General features: G+C 46.4%; 1 protein-coding gene across 1 annotated transcript in view; it reads left to right on the top strand.

The window, feature by feature from the left end:
• LOC117395222 (putative PIP5K1A and PSMD4-like protein) overlaps nt 1–19,829 on the top strand; it is a 28,142-nt gene extending 8,313 nt beyond the window's left edge. The window contains exons 7-24 of the mRNA XM_059006009.1: nt 46–345; nt 806–1,029; nt 1,473–1,556; nt 2,298–2,346; nt 2,503–2,587; nt 3,217–3,393; nt 4,339–4,468; nt 5,340–5,505; nt 12,474–12,499; nt 13,624–13,764; nt 14,215–14,329; nt 14,861–14,947; nt 16,190–16,258; nt 16,768–16,983; nt 17,804–17,912; nt 18,266–18,397; nt 18,939–19,006; nt 19,434–19,829. Of these exons, the coding sequence (XP_058861992.1) occupies nt 46–345; nt 806–1,029; nt 1,473–1,556; nt 2,298–2,346; nt 2,503–2,587; nt 3,217–3,393; nt 4,339–4,468; nt 5,340–5,505; nt 12,474–12,499; nt 13,624–13,764; nt 14,215–14,329; nt 14,861–14,947; nt 16,190–16,258; nt 16,768–16,983; nt 17,804–17,912; nt 18,266–18,397; nt 18,939–19,006; nt 19,434–19,625 (2,370 nt within the window). The 3' untranslated portion in view covers nt 19,626–19,829. The remainder of the gene's footprint in view (nt 1–45; nt 346–805; nt 1,030–1,472; nt 1,557–2,297; nt 2,347–2,502; nt 2,588–3,216; nt 3,394–4,338; nt 4,469–5,339; nt 5,506–12,473; nt 12,500–13,623; nt 13,765–14,214; nt 14,330–14,860; nt 14,948–16,189; nt 16,259–16,767; nt 16,984–17,803; nt 17,913–18,265; nt 18,398–18,938; nt 19,007–19,433) is intronic.
• Nucleotides 19,830–21,732: the final 1,903 nt, after the last annotated feature.

Below are 21,732 nucleotides of genomic sequence, written 5' to 3'. Positions count from 1 at the left end.
AAGCCGCGTTTTAACTCCCCCGCTGCCTCGCCCCCTCTCTTTCAGAACCTCAACCAGAACAAGCGGACCCTGCTGCCCAAGTTCTACGGGCTGTACTGCGTCCAGGCCGGGGGGAAGAACATCCGGATCGCGGTGATGAATAACCTGCTGCCCCGCTCAGTCCGCATGCACCTCAAGTACGACCTCAAGGGCTCCACCTGCAAGAGGAGAGCCTCGGCCAAGGAGCGCGACAAGAAGCTGCCCACCTTCAAGGACCTGGACTTCCTGCAGGACGTCCCGGACGGGCTCTTCCTGGACTCTGACATGCACAACGCCCTGTGCAAGACCATGCAGCGGGACTGCCTGGTGAGGAGAGGGAGGGGAGAGAGGGGGGGAGAGAGAGAGTGCTGTGCAAGACCATGCAGCGGGACTGCCTGGTGAGGAGAGGGAGGGAGAGGGGGGACAGAGAGAGTGCTGTGCAAGACCATGCAGCGGGACTGCCAAGTGGGAGGGGAAAGAGGAAAGAGATCTGTGCCACTGGTTAACCAGGGTTGGAAACTAAGACTGTGTGTGTGTGTGTGTTTTGTCTGTCTGTGTGTGTGTGTTTTGTCTCCTGTGTGTTGTCTGTCTGTCTGTGTGTGTGTGTTTGTATCTGTTGTCTCTGTTTGTGTGTTTCTCTCTGTGTGTTTTCTCTGTGTGTCTGTGTGTGTGTGTGTGTGTGTTTTCTCTCTGTGTTTTCTCTCTCTGTGTGTTTTGTCTCTGTTCTCACGCTGCTGTGTTTTTCTGCCCCCCCCGCCCCCCCCCCCCCAAACCCTCCCTTTCCCAGGTGCTGCAGAGCTTCAAGATCATGGACTACAGCCTGCTGCTCGGGGTGCACAACCTGGACGCGGCGCGGAGGGAGCGGGAGGCCCAGGCGGCCCGGGGGAGGCTGGAGGGGGGGGTCTCCACCGACCAGCGCAAGCCAGTGGGGCAGAAAGCGCTGTACTCCACCGCCATGGAGTCCATCCAGGGGGAGGGGCTGGAGGGACGCACCATGGAGACGGACGACCAGTGAGTGTGTGCAGCGAGGGGAGGGGGGGGGGTTCAAAGAAAGAGAGAAAATGTTATTAATTCAGGGGCATTAATTTAACCTATTAAAAATTAAAAAAAAAAAAAAAAAACACCCACGCAGTATTTGAGTTGTTACGATACAATTAACCAGCCCGAATGTTTGCAGAAGACATCAGACAAATAATTGAACCAAGAAAAAAACGACTTCTTCAGTCGAAGTGGCTTTTATCCAAAGCGACTTACAAGAGACTAGGGAGGGTGAACTCTGCATCATCAACACCTGCTGCTGCAGAGTCACTTCCAATAGGAGCTCGTTTGTTTTACGTCTCATCCGAAGGGCTGGGGCACACAAACCTTTTTTTTTAAAACTTTCTGAAAATTTAAATAAAAGACGAGTTCTAGCTGTGCTTGTTTCTGACTCGCTTCCTGCTGTCCCGTTGCAGGATGGGAGGCATCCCGGCTCGAAACTCCAAGGGGGAGCGACTCCTCATCTATATCGGCATCATCGACATCCTGCAGTCCTACAGGTGAGGGGCCGCCTGCTCCTGACCCTTCAGGGAATTACATTTCCACAGACGGACAGAGAGACGGACGGAGAGACGGACGGACAGAGAGACAGACGGAGAGACAGACGGACAGAGAGACGGACAGAGAGACGGACAGAGAGACGGACAGAGAGACGGACGGACAGAGAGACGGACGGAGAGAGAGACGGACGGACGGAGAGACAGACGGAGAGACGGACGGACGGAGAGAGAGACGGACGGAGAGACGGACAGAGAGACGGACGGACAGAGAGACGGACGGAGAGAGAGACGGACGGAGAGACGGACGGACAGAGAGACGGACGGACAGAGAGACGGACGGACAGAGAGACGGACGGACGGACAGAGAGACGGACGGACGGACAGAGAGACGGACGGACGGACAGACGGACGGACGGACGGAGAGACGGACGGACAGAGAGACGGACGGACAGAGAGACGGACGGACGGACAGAGAGACGGACGGACGGACAGAGAGACGGACGGACGGACGGAGAGACGGAGGGACGGACGGACGGAGGGACGGACGGACGGAGAGACGGACGGACGGAGAGACGGACGGACAGAGAGACGGACGGACAGAGAGACGGACGGACAGAGAGACAGACGGCTAATTCACAAGCCTCTCACTCCTGCCTTTCACCTTCCTCTGGAGGTCTGGGTGTAGAATTTCTGCAGTAAAAAAAAACTAATTGTATTTTTTTTTTTTTTTTTTTTTTTTAGGCTTATTAAGAAGTTGGAGCATTCGTGGAAGGCACTGGTGCATGACGGGGTAAATGAAACACTTAAGAAAAATGCATATAATATATATTAATGTGTCTTCCTATTCGATCCCCGGCGTCACTTGTATGTTTTTTGCATTTTCTTCTCCAGATGACGCGCTGCACTGTGTTTAATTGACGTGCTGTGTTTAATTGTTTCTCCCCAGGACACGGTCTCGGTGCACAGACCCGGGTTCTATGCAGAACGATTCCAGAGGTTCATGTGCAGCTCCGTCTTCAAGAAGATCCCGTGTAAGCTGCTGCTGCCGCCGCTGTGGTTTATGGATGGGGGGGGGCGCCGAGGGGGGGTCCATTTCCTGAACCAGTGAAATACCCGGGGGCAGTCTACATTAATAACACATCAATACATTCATTAAAATGAGGCTTAAAACAGAGCTCCTATTGGAAGTGACTCTGCAGCAGCAGCAGCAGCAGCAGTTGTTGATGATGCAGAGTTCACCCCCCCCTAGTCTCTGTAAGTCGCTTTGGTTAAAAGCCTCTGCTAAATGACTATTGGTGTCATTCAGACAGAATGGCAGAATACAGGGATGGGAATCAGACTCCCGTTGCACAGCAGTGTGATCCAGTCCTGGTTTCACTAGGAGTTTAATAATCAGACACACCTGAGCTTGTTAGCTAGACACACTGGGGCTGATCAAGCTGGTAGCAGTAAAACCTGGACTGGATCACACTGCTGTGCAATAGGAGTCTGATTCCCATGCCTGTGTATACATTTTTAACTCTGTAGGGTGAAGGATGTGTGCGGGGGGGGGGTTTCTCTGTCCGTCATTGGCTTAGCCCAAACTGAAGCATCTCTCTCTCTCTCTCTCTCTCTCTCTCTCTCTCTCTCTCTCTCTCTCTCTCTCTCTCTCTCTATGTAGTGAAGCCCTCCCCCTCGAAGAAGAGCCGGAGTGGGGGCATGGCCGGCACGCGGAGGGCCCCCCCAGGTGCCTCGGGGGCCGCTGGCTCCTCCGTACCCCCCCAGTCGGGTGTCGAGGGCAGGCTGGTGTACCAGCCTCACTTCCAGCAGGTCACTACCGAGGCTGAGGTGGAACCAGGTGGGTACGAAACCAGAGAGAAGAGACTGTGTAGAAACCAGGGATCCTAACTGGCTGCATCCTGGTTCAGATTGTATTCTAGTAGTGTTATTATTATACACAGCATCCTAGTTCATATTGTATTCTAGTAGTGTTATTATTATACACAGCATCCTAGTTCATATTGTATTCTAGTAGTGTTATTATTATACATAGCATCCTAGTTCATATTGTATTCTAGCAGTGTTATTATTATACATAGCATCCTAGTTCATATTGTATTCTAGTAGTGTTATTATTATACATAGCATCCTAGTTCATATTGTATTCTAGTAGTGTTATTATTATACATAGCATCCTAGTTCATATTGTATTCTAGCAGTGTTATTATTATACACAGCATCCTAGTTCATATTGTATTCTAGTAGTGTTATTATTATACAGAGCATCCTAGTTCATATTGGATTCTAGTAGTGTTATTATTATACATAGCATCCTAGTTCATATTGTATTCTAGTAGTGTTATTATTATACATAGCATCCTAGTTCATATTGTATTCTAGTAGTGTTATTATTATACATAGCCTCCTAGTTCATATTGTATTCTAGTAGTGTTATTATTATACACAGCATCCTAGTTCATATTGTATTCTAGTAGTGTTATTATTATACATAGTATCCTAGTTCATATTGTATTCTAGTAGTGTTATTATTATACATAGCATCCTAGTTCATATTGGATTCTAGTAGTGTTATTATTATACAGAGCATCCTAGTTCATATTGTATTCTAGTAGTGTTATTATTATACATAGCATCCTAGTTCATATTGTATTCTAGTAGTGTTATTATTATACATAGCATCCTAGTTCATATTGTATTCTAGCAGTGTTATTATTATTATTATTGAAATGATCAGGTAGGTGCAATAAATTTGAACAATCCATTTTGTTTTGTTTTTAATCAGGCATGCACTCTGGCCCCCCGGACCTGCTCCCGAGGACCCTTGTCCTAGACGAAGCTGCCAGCGTCTCCGTGACGACCACGCTGTCCAGCTCCTCCCTGGGGAGCGAGGGGCTGCACTCCCCCACACAGAGGTCAGGGGTTACACCGGCTCCCGCCAAAGGGATGCATCTGTCCACAGCTCTGGACAAAAGTTTTGCATCACCTAGAATTTTAAGATTGAGACATTAATTAAAAAAAAAAAAAAGCTTTCATTGGATTCTGTGAAGCTGCGTGAGTTCATTCTATATTATTATCTGTTTGTTTAGCAGACGCCTTTATCCAAGGCGACTTACAGAGACTAGGGTGTGTGAACTATGCATCAGCTGCAGAGTCACTTACAATTACATCTCACCTGAAAGACGAAGCACAAGGGGGTTAAGTGACTTGCTCAGGGTCACACAATGAGTCAGTGGCTGAGGTGGAATTTGAACCGGGGACCTCCTGGTTACAAGCCCTTTTCTTTAACCACTGGACCACACAGCCTCCTGCATAACTTATGGCCAGAGCTATGCATGCAGACCTGGTAACTAGTGCTACCCTAACCCATCATTCGATTTATTGGGAGCGAGCCATTCAGAGTGAATGAAGAAACAGCTGCTTGGGTTTGTGTGGATCGCTGATCTCCACAGAGTCTCAGAAAAGCAGCATGAAATCATCACAAACCCAAGCAGCTGTTTCTTCATTCACTCTGAACGGTGAATCAGCCTCGATCCACACCAGAGGCCCTCACCCTGATTTCCGCAGAGAGCTCCATCACGATAATCCAGTAATCTGTTTCTTGTTCAATATCTTGGATTTGACTTGTTTCTGTCCCGGAATTGGTGCTTTCAAATAGACGTTTTTTGTCCAGGATCGCGCGTGTGCTGCAGTAACACGCCCCCACCGTCTCCTGTAAGGTATTGCGTTTGCAGCCTGGCTGTGTCTTAAATGTTTTTTTTGTTTCCTCTCCTGGTTGGTGCGCAGGTTTGTCGGGGTGGAGGTGCACAAGCCTGCAAACACAGAACCGGATCGGAACAGAACCCCCGTCGTCTCCCCCGGCAACGTGGCCCGCAGCTCGCCTGGCGCCCCCTCGAGTCAAGAAGACGCGGTTTCACTGAACGAGATCCAACCGCAGACCTGCATCCGCCTGGTAAGTCTCTGAACGTCAGTACCGATTCACGCTCCAGCCGTTACATTTTTTTTTTCATCAAATAATTAGACCATTTTAGTAATCGAGAGCTTGGGGGGGATCGAACGGAAGCCAGAAGACACTGCGGCCCCCCCCCTCTCCAGGATCTGAGTTTGACCCCCCCCCTGGTTTAAACGAGGCTAAGATCAGGACTGAAAGGGTTTGAACCTGTGCTGCTGATGTCACCACTAAACCCCTAATTATGAATTGAAATGACCCAGTCCAGCTTTTACTGCTACCAGCTTGATCAGCCCCAGTGTGTCAAGGCAACAAGCTCAGGTGTGTCTGATTATTAAACTCACAGTGAAACCAGGACTGGATCACAGTGCTGTGCAGCGGGAGTCTGATTCCCATCCCTGTAGACAGTCATTGGTTGAAGGAGCTACAGTATATTGGTGGTAGTAGTGGGATACTTAGACACAGATAGTTCAGGGATGGGAATCAGACTCCTGTTGCACAGCAGCTTCACCCAGTCCAGGTTTTACTGCTATCAGCTTGACCAGCTCCAGTGTGTCTAGGCAACAAGCTCAGGTGTGTCTGATTTGTAGTGAAACCAGGAATGGATGAAACCGCTGTGCAACGGGAGTCCCTGACTCCAGAACGAGAAGCCGTTATCTAAATCTAAATGTGCCAATTCTCTTGTGTTTTCTACGCAGTGAGACCGACTCGAGTTCAGAAGTGGTATTTTCCAGTCGGAGGGACGAGAAGGGAGTTTGTTTCCAGCTCTGGCGCCATCTTGTGGCTGTCAGAGAGACGGACGGACAGACGGACGGACGGGGGGGGGGGGGGACGGTGGTTATTTACCCCCCTCCCAAGAAGATTCGTAACGAAATGAAGCTGCTGCTGCAACTATACTACTAATAGTACAACTACTTTAATAGGGCAGGAATCAGAGACTCAACACACACAGCCTGGGATCTGTTCGCTTATTATTATTATTATTATTATTATTATTATTATTATTATTATTAGAATTTCTTTTGAAGCAACGGTCCCCTATGAGAGCTGGCAGTGCCTAAGGCCTTTTATGTTATTATGAATGAGTCATTTGGGAAACGCTTTTATCCAAAGCGACTTGCAGAGACTAGGAGGGTGAACTATGCATCAACAACAACTGCTGCTGCTGCTGCTGCTGCAGAGTCCCTTCCAATAGGAGCTCGTTTGTTTGACGTCTCATCCAAAGGACGGAGCACAAGGAGGTGAAGTGACTTGCTCAGGGTCACACACACACACACACACGGACGCACGCACGCAGGGAGTCAGTGGCTGAGCCGGGATTCAGCTGGGAACCTCCTTGGGTAACAAGCCCCCTTTTCTTTAAGTCCATTTATTATTATTATTATTATTATTATTATTATTATTATTATTATTATTATTATTATTATTAGGATTCGTTCCCTCTTCCTCCAGTGTTTCTGTGCAGAGATCGGTGAGTCCGCGGTGTTAAACCTGGCTTGCTTTTATCTGGTGTGTAGCGGTTGTGATAATATCGCAGTTATCATTTTGTTTTTTATTCCTGCTAGGACAGCGATGCCCTGAAAGGTGCAAAATCAAACAGAAAAAAGGTCATGTAAGCCCACAAAAATGTGAATAATCGATAAACGAAATCCTTCAGCTGGATGAGGAAAAAACACAAGCTGTTTACTATGGAATTGCAGGACAGCCTCCTACGAGGCGGATGCGAATCCCTCCCCCCATATAAAGCAATGAAAAAAAAAATCAATGAAAAATATATTTATTATTGTGAGCCCAAAACTTATTCCCCCCCCCCCCCCCAGCTGTTTTCAGTGTGCGTCCTGCATGATGAGAGGGGTATTGCAACATGGGGGGAGGGAGGGGGTGCAGTCGGACAGCCCTTCTGAAACTCGGAGAGAGAAAGAGAGACCAAGGTGACGGACGCGCTACTTTTAAAAATTTTATTTGTTTAATTTTTTTTTTTTAAGAATGGCAGCCAGCCGTGATGAGGGAGATTAAGGAAGACTGCTAAAGTCTGGGAAGTGTGTGTGTGTGTGTATACAATACACGTGGCTTTCATGGAAATACAGAACTTTACATGAAGCCTGTAGTTTAAAGCACATGTTTTGATCGGTCAGGCCTGGGTTACGCAGCCGTGTGCCCGTGTGTCCGCACACCTCCAGATGTGTCATGGATATCCTTCATCTACCCGCCTGCATGAAAACACCTCTGGGTGTGAGAATTTCAATCTCCGCTCACTAATCAGGGATATAGAAACACACTCGTGTGTGAAAATGTCACACCGCTCTGTGCTTTAATCAGGCGTCTTAAACCACTTCTAAAAAGTCTCCTGCGTTTTACCGTGCGTGGCTCTGTGTTCCTTTTCTCTTTACTGTTTTAAATGAATTGCACGGGTGGCCTGTTAAAGGCATCCATTCAGTTAGACCATCGCTGCTAATTTGCCTATAGTGACGATTTTCCCAGATTTTCAGTCCCAGCGGTTTGATTTCAGACGCACAGGAAATCAGAACTACAGAAGCAATGGGGAGTGTTTGAATAGATTTGCACACGGCTGTATTTCAATGGTTCCCAGCTCTCTCCTGCCTCCTCCCTTTCCCATCTTCTAATTTCAAGGTGTGATGATTCACAGCGATGGTCCATCCTCACTATATGAAGTGCTGTGCTTGTCCTGGTGTTGCTCTGTATCAATTTGCTGCCTTTACGTATTTCACAATTAAAAATATATATATATATATATATATATATATATATATATATGCGCTGTGTAAAAGCCAGATGTTAAATCGGTTTGGAACGATAATATAGTCCTGAGATATTATCAGTTACTCTGTGTGTGTGTGTGTGTGTGTGTGAGAGAGAGCCATATATTAGGTCATGGATTTTTTCTTTTAATATTTTTTTTTATCTTTTAAATTTTAAAACGGTATTTGTAAACTCTACGGAGTTGAAGAAATTGCCCTGCCAAAACTTTTTTTTTTTTGGGGGGTGGGGGTGGGGGGGGGGGGGAGCATCCTGTGCATTATAAAATGGAAACTTCATAAGGTCAACGTGGTTCAGTGAAATCCGCGGCTGTACGGGGTCGCACGGGACGTCTCGTCACCGGCAGGGGAAACCTGGAAGTGCTCTAAAGTGAGCGCGTGGGCTCGTTAGCTGGACGTGTTTTGCATTTCATTTTTTGTAATTGGCAGCTACTGCAAATAGAATTTTTATTGATGGGAAGTGACCTGTTGGATGCTGATTCTGCTATAGCTGCACACACACACGCACGCGCACACGCGTGTTTCAGAGTCTGTGCAGCAGCGCGTACATTTGAATGTCAGTGTATAGATTGTGTTTATGACGCGTCTCCCCTTTCCTGGGCGATGGAATGGAAATAAGCTTTGAAAAGGAGTTGAACCCCTTTGTAAGATTGGAGCTTTTTTTTCTGTCATTGGCTTGTTGCTCTGTTGCCTTATATTCTGGGACAACAAGCTTAAAACATTATTATTATTATTATTATTATTATTGAGTCATCTAGCAGACTTTTTATCCAAAGCGACTTAGAGACTAGGGGGGGTGAACTCTGCTTCATCAACTACTGCTGCTGCTGCTGCTGCAGAGTCACTTCCAATAGGAGCTCGTTTGTTTTGTGTCTCATCCGAAGGACGGAGCACAAGGAGGTGAAGTGACTTGCTCGGTGGCTGTGCTGGGATTTGAGCCCCTTGAACCGTCTGTTCCTTCTGTGTTGCTGCTTATTCCTTAAGAGAATAAAACTTTTTTTTTTTTTTGTATTTTTTAATTCTCATTTAAGTGAATGACTCGAAAGATGACACCAGTTTAATTTGTATTTCTTGAAAAGGTCAAAAAAATTAAATGTACTGGATAACACATGGATTGGTCAAACTTTACCAAGGGAAAAGAAAAAAAAATTGAAACTTAAATATATAAACACATTTATATAGAAGTGCTTCTTATGGTAAAAGGTTCTGTGCAACCCAAAGACTGAGGAGGGATCGTGCGTTTAAACGCAGACCCCCAGCATCGTTCAGCTCGCCTCTCTGCAGAAAGCAAGCCCGAGGGAAGTGGACCGGGATCGATGGATCACTCCGTCTACAGGATCTCTGTACGGCCGAGACGACTTCTCATTCTTCTTAAAGACTCCACACGGCTGTTTGTGTGCGTTTAAATAACCTGCATGACTGAGGAGGAAGGAGGGGAGTCGCATGCCTGTGTTGTCATGTATTTAGGGTATATATGTGTATTCGTGGCTTTTGTTTTTAAAATTCTATTTTTAAATGGTTTGTGTATCCAGAGTTTGGGGTAAATTTTTAATGTTTTTCGATTCCAGTTCCTTTTTTTTATTTATTTATTTATTTTTTTCAAATCCAGAATCCCCATTAGCGGTTAGCGGCAGCGTTCAGTTAAAATTAGCTTCTCGCAAACCGCGGAGACAGTAAAACTCACTTCCACCTGAAGGAGTCGCTGTTGCGTTCGTCCGGTTCAAACTGGCTTCAAATGAAACGCGGCGATAGTCTCCTAAAATATCAATTCCTTTCGAAGGAAATGGGATAGGGAATTGATTTCAAATAATAATAATAATATTTTTTTTAAAAAGGAACGTGGGGGTGGGGAAGGGGATTGGAATCGAGCCCAGCCCTGAATGTATCTCCAGTCTTGCGATCTGTAATTCTCTACATTAGACACGTCCTGTCTCTCTGTCTCTCTCCACCTCGCTTCCATGCCCTGCCTTGGACAGCTTGCCCGGTGCTCTGCTCCAGCTGTGCTGAAGCCTGCACCGTTTCTTACCATCTGACCCCGGCATTTCATCCTCGATTCTGTTATCTTTTACTCTCTCTCTCTTTCACACACTCTCACTCTCACTCTCTCTCTCTAGTATTTTTATTTATTGGTAAAGTCCGCCCCCCCCAATCTCTCTTTGTGTAGTCATTGTTTATTGGTAAAATATGTTTTTTACAATAGGATTCAGAGTTTTCTAGTTGTTTTTTTCATGGGTTCTACCAAATGCTTTCTCTCCTTTCTCCTCTCTCATTCTCTCCCATCCATTATATTATTTCTAGAAACAAACTGAAGTGGTTCTGTGCATTTTTCTTTATATTTTTTATTCCCGAGTATATATTTATGTAATTTTGTATTTAAGATTTTTTTTTTAAATACTCTGGAAGTAGAAGCAGTTTATTATGCACGAGACAGATTGAGGTGGCGAGGAATTATAATTTCTTTTTTGAATTTATGTACCATCCTATTATTATTATTATTATTATTATTATTATTATTATTATTGTTCCTGTAATAACCTTTTAGCCTGCTTTTATATATTGTTTAAGAATTTGAAAAAATAATGTATGCTTTTTTTTTCTTCCTGTTTGTAAAATTTTCTTTAAATTTTTATTTTCTATTTTTTCTTCTTGATGAGCAATGCATCGTAGATCTTTCTGGTTTTATTCGAAATAAAAAAAAAACCTTTTTTTGTGGACGGCCTGTGATTCATTCTCTTAGTTTCTTTGGAAGTTTTCTTGCTGGTGTAACACGGTGTCTGCAGAAGAGTAATTCAGAGTTTACATAGCCTTGTTTTCACTTCTACTCACATGTTGACGTTAAGCTGAAGGGAACACGGAGCCGCTCTGAGGCTTGGATCCTGGTTTCAGGAGACTGTAGGTTTCAGGGCGCTGCGCGGCACACCAGGCAGGGAGACTTGGGGGGGTTTGATACAGCAAACCTCAAACTAGGTCTCCAAAGGGGGTCTCCTGGAACCAGCTTTCAAGATCCTGAGGAAGTGGCTTCGTGTTCAACTCAGCTTTATTGAACAACCCACTGTCTGTCATAGACGTTACATTTATATTTGTTTTTTAAATGTCTTTATAATATACAACACTAGACCCTGATATCGATGCGATCCAGCCCTCTGAAATGTCTTTATAATATACAGCACTAGACCCTGATATTGATGAGACCCAGCCCTCTGAAATGTCTTTATAATATACAGCACTAGACCCTGATATTGATGAGATCCAGCCCTCTGAAATGTCTTTATAATATATAGCGCTAGACCCTGATATTGATGCGATCCAGCCCTCTGAAATGTCTTTATAATATACAGCACTAGACCCTGATATTGATGCGATCCAGCCCTCTGAAATGTCTTTATAATATACAGCACTAGACCCTGATATTGATGCGATCCAGCCCTCTGAAATGTCTTTATAATATACAGCACTAGACCCTGATATTGATGCGATCCAGCCCTCTGAAATGTCTTTATAATATACAGCACTAGACCCTGATATTGATGCGATCCAGCCCTCTGAAATGTCTTTATAATATACAGCACTAGACCCTGATATTGATGCGATCCAGCCCTCTGAAATGTCTTTATAATATACAGCACTGGACCCTGATATTGATGCGATCCAGCCCTCTGAAATGTCTTTATAATATACAGCACTGGACCCTGATAGTGATGAGATCCAGCCCTCTGAAATGTCTTTATAATATACAGCACTAGACCCTGATATTGATGCGATCCAGCCCTCTGAAATGTCTTTATAATATACAGCACTAGACCCTGATAGTGATGTGATCCAGCCCTCTGAAATGTCTTTATAATATACAGCACTAGACCCTGATAGTGATGCGATCCAGCCCTCTGAAATGTCTTTATAATATACAGCACTAGACCCTGATAGTGATGCGATCCAGCCCTTTGAAATGTCTTTATAATATATAGTAGATCATACATAAATAATAGATTGAACACCCACCCGCTCGCTCGCTATCGCCTTTCGCCCTATTTGCCTTTAAGCGGTCAAAAACTACATTACCCAGCATGCTCCATGTCCTCACAGGGACCGGTTCCGTCTTTAACATCCAGGTTGTCAATTGGTCGGGTGGCGCTGTCCAATCGGAGCAGCGGATTTTAGTCCCGTCAGATAGCAACAGAGAACTGAGCTGCCAAGATGGTGCTGGAAAGTACTATGGTCTGGTGAGGGGAAAAACTTCAATATTTTTTCGTGTTTCCTCTATAAATAACGAGACGAGAGCTTGTGTCATCGATAACAGACACCCTTACAGTGTAGAATAGCGGGCTGGACAATTTTATCGGGGTTCGAGTAAAGAAAAAAGCGGGTTTTAGTTCTTCGGGGGGGATGGGAGAGATCCGTTTCCCTGAGTCACGGCGCGGACACTGTCGGGTTATTCATGTAAATAATAATATACAGAGCTGAGGTAAAAACCCGTCCGGTTATAATTATAACCCTTATTATCGATTGATAAACTCATTTGAAGGGCGGTTTCGTTCGAGTTGGACCCGGTTTTTTTGGTATGGAAACTGGGGCAGTGGGCTCCTGTGCTTTGTGAGGAATGTTTTGTTGATACGTCAGCAGTCGTAGTTGAACTTGTGCATGGAAAGTCAGTATTAGTGCCTTTTTTATTTTTTATGAACGCTGTGCTGTTATTTTAGGGGAAGGAATCGAAGAGGGATTCGTCGGTGTATTAAACCTTGCGGTGTTTGCTTTGCGGTAGTGTTATTTCAACTAAAACCTGGACTGGCTCAAACTGCTCAGCAATGGGAGTCATTAATATTATTATTATTATTATTATTAAATGTAATATTATTATTAAGCTCACAGCATGCATGTAAAACCTGGACTTGCTGAAAATGCGCTGCAATGGGAGTTATTATTGAGTTTGCAGGATGAAGGTAAAACCTGGACTGGCGCAAACTGCTCTGCAATGGGAGTCCTTAATATTATTATTATTATTATTATTATTACTATTATTGAATGTATTATAATGATGCTCTCAGAATGAATGTAATACCTGTACTGGCTGTGCAATGGGAGACATCTCTCTCCCCCCCCCCCCCCCTCCCCCCCCCCTCCCCGGATGGAGTTTGGATAACAGCGATTGCATGCTCCAGTTTTCCTAACTCTCTCTCTCTCTCTCTCTCTCTCTCTCTCTCTCTCTGATGCAGTGTGGATAACAGCGAGTACATGCTCCAGTTTTCCTAACTCTCTCCCTCTCTCCCCCCCCCGATGCAGTGTGGATAACAGCGAGTACATGCTCCAGTTTTCCTAACGCTCTCCCTCTCTCCCCCCCCCGATGCAGTGTGGATAACAGCGAGTACATGCGCAATGGAGACTTCCTGCCCACCAGGCTGCAGGCGCAGCAGGACGCTGTGAACATCGTGTGCCACACGAAAACACGGAGCAACCCCGAGAACAACGTGGGGCTCATCACCCTCGCCAAGTACGTGGAAATGACTTTACTGTGACAAAGATACATCATCAGGGACGGGAATCAGACTCCCGCTGCACAGCAGTGTGATCCAGTCCTGGTTTCACTAGGAGTTTAATAATCAGACACACCTGAGCTTGTTAGCTAGACACACTGGGGCTGATCAAGCTGGTAGTGGTAAAACCTGGACTGGGTGACACTGCTGTGCAATAGGAGTCTCATTCCCATCCCTGGAAAAATAGATGGTCATTGATTGAAGGAGGTTTTTTTTTAGCCTAGTCTTGTTCCCATCCCTGTTAATGAATGTGCTGTCAATGTAACACCCCCCTCTCTGTCTGTCTCTCTCCCCCTCTCTGTCTGTCTCTCTCCCCCTCTCTCTCTCTCTCTCCCCCTCCCCCCCCCCCCTCTCCCTCTCCCCCCCCCCCTCTCCCTCTCCCCCTCCCCCTCCCCCTCTCTCTGCAGTAACTGTGAGGTGCTGACCACTCTGACCCCCGACACAGGGAGAATCCTCTCCAAGCTTCATGCCGTGACCCCCAAGGGAAAGATCACCTTCTGTACCGGTATTCGAGTGGCCCATGTGAGTGACTGGGTGACACTGCTGGGCATCCCTGGTCTCTGTCTGTCTGTGTGTGTGTTTGTATTTAATAGCAGTCTGTTTGTGTGTGTGTGTGTGTTTGTATTTAATAGCAGTCTGTTTGTGTGTGTGTTTGTATTTAATAGCAGTCTGTTTGTGTGTGTGTGTGTGTGTGTTTGTATTTAATAGCAGTCTGTTTGTGTGTGTGTGTGTGTTTGTATTTAATAGCAGTCTGTTTGTGTGTGTGTTTGTATTTAATAGCAGTCTGTTTGTGTGTGTGTGTGTGTGTGTTTGTATTGACACTGTGTGTGTGTGTGTGTGTTTGTATTTAATAGCAGTCTGTTTGTGTGTGTGTGTGTGTGTGTTTGTATTTAATAGCAGTCTGTTTGTGTGTGTGTGTGTTTGTATTTAATAGCAGTCTGTTTGTGTGTGTGTGTGTGTGTGTGTGTGTGTTTGTATTGACACTCTGTGTGTGTGTGTGTGTGTGTTTGTATTGACACTCTGTGTGTGTGTTTCCTTTCTGTTCCTCTTCAGCTGGCTCTGAAACACCGGCAGGGCAAGAATCACAAGCTGAGGATCATCGCGTTTGTGGGGAGTCCGGTGGAGGACAGTGAGAAGGATGTGAGTGGGGGGACGGGGGACGGGGGACTCGCGCCTCCACGCTTTCAGACTGCAACAAAAAAGTGGACAAAAGTTTTGCATCATTTACAAAAAAACTTAAATGAACATAATTTAGATATTTAATTTGACATCATGTAATCAAAAGAAACTACAAAATGATATCGCTAAAACAAAAAAAAGTCTACCAGTAGGAAGATATAATAGCAGTGCAGTATTTCATGTTAGATTTCCAAATGTCACGTTTTTCCATTTCAGTTCAGTATATGGAAAACTATACAAAGAGGCAGCGTGGAATTCAGTATGTTAACAAGGGAACATTATTCAGCAGCTTTCATTGGACTCTATGAAGCTGAGGGAGTTCATTCTATATAGAGGGGGTGGAATTCAATATGTTAACAAGGGAACATTATTCAGCAGCTTTCATTGGACTCTATGAAGCTGAGGGAGTTCATTCTATATAGAGGGGGTGGAATTCAGTATGTTAACAAGGGAACATTATTCAGCAGCTTTCATTGGACTCTATGAAGCTGAGGGAGTTCATTCTATATAGAGGAGGTGGAATTCAATATGTTAACAAGGGAACATTATTCAGCAGCTTTCACTGGACTCTGAAGCTGAGGGAGTTCATTCTATATAGAGGGGGTGGAATTCAATATGTTAACAAGGGAACATTATTCAGCAGCTTTCATTGGACTCTATGAAGCTGAGGGAGTTCATTCTATATAGAGGGGGTGGAATTCAATATGTTAACAAGGGAACATTATTCAGCAGCTTTCACTGGACTCTATGAAGCTGAGGGAGTTCATTCTATATAGAGGGGGTGGAATTCAATATGTTAACAAGGGAACATTATTCAGCAGCTTTCATTGGACTCTATGAAGCTGAGGGAGTTCATTCTATATAGAGGGGGTGGAATTCAATATGTTAACAAGGGAACATTATTCAGCAGCTTTCATTGGACTCTATGAAGCTGAGGGAGTTCATTCTATATAGAGGGTGTGGAATTCAATATGTTAACAAGGGAACATTATTCAGCAGCTTTCATTGGACTCTATGAAGCTGAGGGGGTTCACTCTACAGGGTGATGTCACTCTTTTGTCCTGAGCTGCCCGTGGCTTGAGTTGGTTGATCTGATGTGAATGGAAGCTGTGAGACTCTTCAGAGGTGTTGCAGCAGTGAGGCGGGGTGGGGGGGGGTCGTGTGTTTCAACGTGCTTTCTATTTATTTAATTTTTTTTTGCAGCTGGTGAAAATGGCGAAACGGTTGAAGAAAGAGAAAGTGAACGTGGACATCATCAATTTTGGGGAGGAGGTGAGCTGGGAGGGGTTGGGGGTCAATCACAGTTCGGGTTACAGCAGCGTTCTTTGCTGAAATTGCAAATTACAATTTCAATGCTACTCTTTCCCCCCCCCCCCCCTCCCCCATTACAGCAGTAATTGCTGTTTCGTCATTACATTTGCAGCCGCGTTGTTTGTGTGAAATTGCGATGCTGTTTTAGTTCAGTTATGCTGCAGCAATTGCAGTTTTAATAACCAAGTTATATTTGCATTTCCAAATAGCAAACAGAGTCCCCAAGGCTGCAGTTAGTTCTCTGATCTGTTATAACTGCTCTGTCTCTCCCTCTCTCCTCTCTCTCTCTCTCTCTCTCTCCCTCTGTGTCTCCCTCCCTCTCTCCCTCTCCGTCTCCCTCCCTCCCTCTCCGTCTCCCTCCCTCCCTCCCTCTCTCCCTCTCCCTCTCTCCCTCTCTCCCTCTCCCTCTCTCTCCCTCTCCTCTCTCTCTCTCTCTCTCCCCTCCCCTCCCCTCCCTCCCTCCCTCCCAGGAGCTGAACACAGAGAAGCTCACCTCCTTCATCAACACCCTGAATGGGAAGGACGGGACGGGCTCTCACCTGGTCACCGTGCCCCCGGGACCCAGCCTGGCCGACGCCCTCATCAGCTCCCCCATCCTGGCCGGGGAGGGGGGTGCCATGATGGGGCTGGGGGCCAGCGACTTCGAATTCGGGGTGGACCCCAGCGCGGACCCCGAGCTCGCTCTGGTGAGGGGAGGGGCCGCGCGCTTTTCACTTGGTTTGGGTTTGATGATGTTTGATGTGGGGATGGGAATCAGACTCCCGCTGCACAGCAGTGTGATCCAGTCCAGGTTTCACTGGGAGTTTAATAATCAGACACACCTGAGCTTGTTAGCTAGACACACTGGGGGCTGATCAAGCTGATAGCAGAATAAATAAGTTTTGATTTGATTGATATTCTTACATATAGACGGTGCCTTACAGATATATCCGGGGATGGGAAATAAGACTCCTATTACACAGCAGTGTCACCCAGTCCAGGTTTCACTGCTACCAGCTTGATCAGCCCCAGTGTGTCTAGCTAACAAGCTCAGGTGTGTCTGATTATTAAACTCACAGTGAAACCAGGACTGGATCACACTGCTGTGCAGCGGGAGTCTGATTCCCATCCCTGTAGATAGATAGCCTGGATCACACTGCTGTGCAGCGGGAGTCTGATTCCCATCCCTGTAGATAGATGGCATATATTAGAACATACGGATGTAAAGTTGTTTAATAAAAGGACGTGTGTGTAGTTTCAAATCCAATTTTATATTTGTGATTTTTTTTTTTTTTGGTGTATCACATTGGGACTGTAGATGTATATATAATTTTTAATAAACTAAACTTGTGTGAAGTTTTTTTTAAGTTTATTAAACGTGCCTGACGTTGGTTAGATGTTGTCTAAGTATCCCTCTCCTCTCCCTCACACTCCCTCCCTCTTTCCCTTGCTCCCCCCCCTCTTTTGTTATGTTATTGTTGGTTGTTGCTTCTTAATACCCCCCTGCCCCCCCCCCCCCCCCCCCAGGCTCTGCGTGTTTCCATGGAGGAGCAGAGGCAGAGGCAGGAGGACGAGGCGCGGAGAGCAGCAGTCACATCCGCAGCAGAGGCAGGGATCCCAACACCCACTGGAGACGGTGAGAGAGAGGGGACTGGGAGCACTGGGTATACTGGGGGAGAGCATGAGGTGTTTTTAAACACAGCTGCTCTTCTGCGTTAGTTTTCAGATGTTGTTCCTGTTATTATTCCCAGTGCATAGCGGTGTGATCCGTTCCTGGTTTCACTAATAATGAGACACACCTGAGCTTGTTAGCTAGACACACTGGGGCTGATCAAGCTGGTAGCAGTAAAACCTGGACTGGATCACACTGCTGTGCAATAGGAGTCTGATTCCCAGCCCTGCTGTTGGTAACACTGTAGTTTCACTCTGTTTCTCTCTCTCTCTCTCTCTCTCTCTCTCTCTCTCTCTCTCTCTCTCTCTCTCTCTCAGAGTCGGACGAGGCTCTGCTGCAGATGGCGGTGAGACAGCCGGAGAGCAGTGGCCCCGGGCTGCCTGACTTCAGCAGCATGAGTGAGGAGGAGCAGATCGCCTACGCCATGCAGATGTCTCTCCAGGGGGCAGGTAGGGAGAGCTGAACAATACTGTACCAGCTGTCCCGGGCCCAGCGGCTCACAGCGGCGTCGCTGTCCCGGGCCCAGCGTCTCACAGCGGCGTCGCTGTCCCGGGCCCAGCGTCTCACAGCGGCGTCGCTGTCCCGGGCCCAGCGGCTCACAGCGGCGTCGCTGTCCCGGGCCCAGCGTCTCACAGCGGCGTCGCTGTCCCGGGCCCAGCGTCTCACAGCGGCGTCGCTGTCCCGGGCCCAGCGTCTCACAGCGGCGTCGCTGTCCCGGGCCCAGCGTCTCACAGCGGCGTCGCTGTCCCGGGCCCAGCGTCTCACAGCGGCGTCGCTGTCCCGGGCCCAGCGTCTCACAGCGGCGTCGCTGTCCCGAGCACAGCGTCTCACAGCGGTTTCCACTTCCAATCCTTTTCAGGTTCCATTGCTGTGCGTTATTGGCATGACTATTACAAGTATTGCCAAAGCAATTTATAACAATGCAACAATTAACTGGCCTATATTATGAACTAAGCATTAAGCGTTCTCTCTCCGTCTCTCTCTCTCCAGAGTATGGCCCGGGTGAGTCTGCTGCCATGGACACCGGAGCTGCGATGGACACATCAGAGCCACACAAGGTAAAGAGAGAATCAGCGACTCCCCCCGCTAGAGCAGCTGCTCAACAGGGGGTGGAGCCAGTGACTCCCCCCGCTAGAGCAGCTGCTCAACAGGGGGTAGAGCCAGCGACTCCCCCCGCTAGTGCAGCTGCTCAACAGGGGGTAGAGCCAGCGACTCCCCCCGCTAGAGCAGCTGCTCAACAGGGGGTGGAGCCAGCGACTCCCCCCGCTAGAGGAGCTGCTCAACAGGGGGGCTCCGTTAGTTAACTGAGCCCACTGAAGGGTGACCCATGTGGGGGTCTCTCTCTCTGTGTGTCTGTCATCTCTCTCACTAACTCACTCACTGACTCTCCTCTCTCTGTGTGTCTGTCATCTCTCTCACTAACTCACTCACTGACTCTCCTCTCTCCTCTCTCTCTCTCTCTCTCTCTCTCTCTCTCTCTCTCAGGAGGAGGATGATTATGATGTGATGCAGGACCCCGAGTTTCTGCAGAGCGTCCTGGAGAACCTGCCGGGGGTGGACCCCAACAACGAGGCCATCCGCAACGCCATGGGCTCGCTGGGGACCCCCAAAGAGAGCGGCGCCGGGGGGGCCAAGAAAGAGAAGGAGGAGGAGGAAGAGGAGGACAAGAAGAAATAAACAGCCCGGCCCGGCCCGGCCCGGCCCGCTGTCCTTCTGGAACTAATTATTAATCATCCGAATATAAACTTTTTTTTTTTTTTTTTTTGAGGACTTTATTATTTGTTTATTGTATAAAAAAAAATAAAAAAATGTTTTAAAAAAAGAAAGAAAAAAAATACATAATACTACATTAAAAAAACAACAACATGGCCTCGTTCTGAACCCTGTGTGTTCGTGTTTTTCGTCCCCGTGTCAGTCCGGGGTGCGTTTATCCTTTCTAATCAAGCGAGTCCTGTTGCGCGCTCTGGTCTTCGTTCCCAGCCCCGTTCTGAATCGTTTTAAATGAGTGAACCGATTTTAAAATCGACCCCTGTACCCTGCGCTCTGTGATCAGGGGCACGGGGGTGAATTTTTTTATGTGATCCTTGTGTTTTGGGATTGAAGACCATTTTTATCGGGAGAGTTTTGATCCATTTTTTCAAAACACGACGCTGTGTATCCACATTATGAGGTTGAAATCCCGTTTTTATTTATTTATATATATAAATGTTTTAACAGTAATCTGGATCACAAAATATAGGATGACAAAATCTGGATCACAAGTTTTGAAAAACTGCCCCCCCTTGGGGGGGTGGGATTATTCCACTCGGGAAGGTTCAACAGGTAAAATGAGACTATGGTCTGCTTGAGGGACTGGATGGATGGATGGTGGTTTAATTAAATTTGAAAAAAAAAAAAAAAAACATTGTTAATTATTATTTATAAGACGCCTTTATCCAGGGCGATTTACAAAATTGTTTCAAACTATCCCATTACAAAAGTATCGCATTACAGAGAAGAGCAGTTATAAAATACAATAAAATCAGTACTAAGTAAGTAAGAGCCAGTTCAAATGAGAGAATTATTATTATTTTTTTTTTTAAAAGACATTAACTACCTTCAACGATCGTGTGATCAGTGAACTGGATTTTGTGATCGAGATTACTTTTATCTGGAGCGTCTTGATATTTTGTAACAGTTGTAAAGTCGCGCAGGATTAGGGCGCCTGCTAAGAAATAAATAATAACGAGTCATTCAGCAGACGCTTTTATTCAAAGCGACTTACAGAGACTAGGGGGGTGAACTCTGCATCATCAACAACTGCTGCTGCTGCAGAGTCACTTCCAATAGGAGCTCGTTTGATTTTAAGTCCAGCGCAGAGCAGGAGGGGCGGATCCAGAGATCCTCAAGCGCAGTCTGAGCAGCGGGGTCTGGAGGAGGCAGCGGAAGGCTGTGAGAGACGGAGCGGATCAGGTGACTGCGTCCTGCCAGGTCGCTGTTTGCCCCCCCAGCGACGGCAGAGAGCCGCTGTTTCCGTCGCCCTGGGTGTATTTAATACAGAGGCATGTATTTATTACTTTATGCAAATCTTTGAAGTTCGCCTTTTTCGCCCAGCGAGCAGGCAATGCAAAGCAGGTAGAACAGCTCCCTGATAAACAGGACAGGTGAAGGACGGAGCGCAAGGAGGTTCAGTGACGCGGTCACGCACGCACACGCACACGCACACGCACACGCACACGCACACGTGTTTTAGATTAGACTGCTTCGCATCCTGGTGAGGGCTGTTCCGCGCATTTATATAAATCTCTGCGCGAAGTCTTTCTCAATGTCTTCGGAGTGCAATTCTGCACACAAACGTTTCGATTAGAATTATCACATTTGAAGACATGTGGGGGAAAAAAAATAGACAAGTGAAGCAAGTTTGTCTTTTCATTTTTTAAATTATTATAATATTTTTCTTTCATTTATTATTTAACATATATTCCCTTTATAATTTCTAAAGTAGTTAATTTTTCTCATTTTACCTGTTGAGCCGGGAGTGGGATTATCCCCCTCAGGATCAGGATTGTACGCCCCCCTGATGAATCACATAACCTTGAATCCAGTTAACACAGAAATCCTGCTCCGCTTTTTTTTTTCCCGAAACCACCAGGCAGTGAATTCCAAATCCCGCTGGCGGTTGACCGAGGCGAGGTAAGAAAAAGCGTATAAGAAACTGCATCCCTTGGTTCGCCATCTTGGCTCCTGATTTCCACAGCGCGGCGCACGACGCTGGCTCTCCAGCAGAGCCGAAATGGCGTCGGTT

Source organism: Acipenser ruthenus, chromosome 32 (genome assembly GCF_902713425.1).
Source record: "Acipenser ruthenus chromosome 32, fAciRut3.2 maternal haplotype, whole genome shotgun sequence".
NCBI classification, from domain to species: Eukaryota; Metazoa; Chordata; class Actinopteri; order Acipenseriformes; family Acipenseridae; genus Acipenser; species Acipenser ruthenus.
This window is presented reverse-complemented; position numbering and strand designations above follow the sequence as displayed.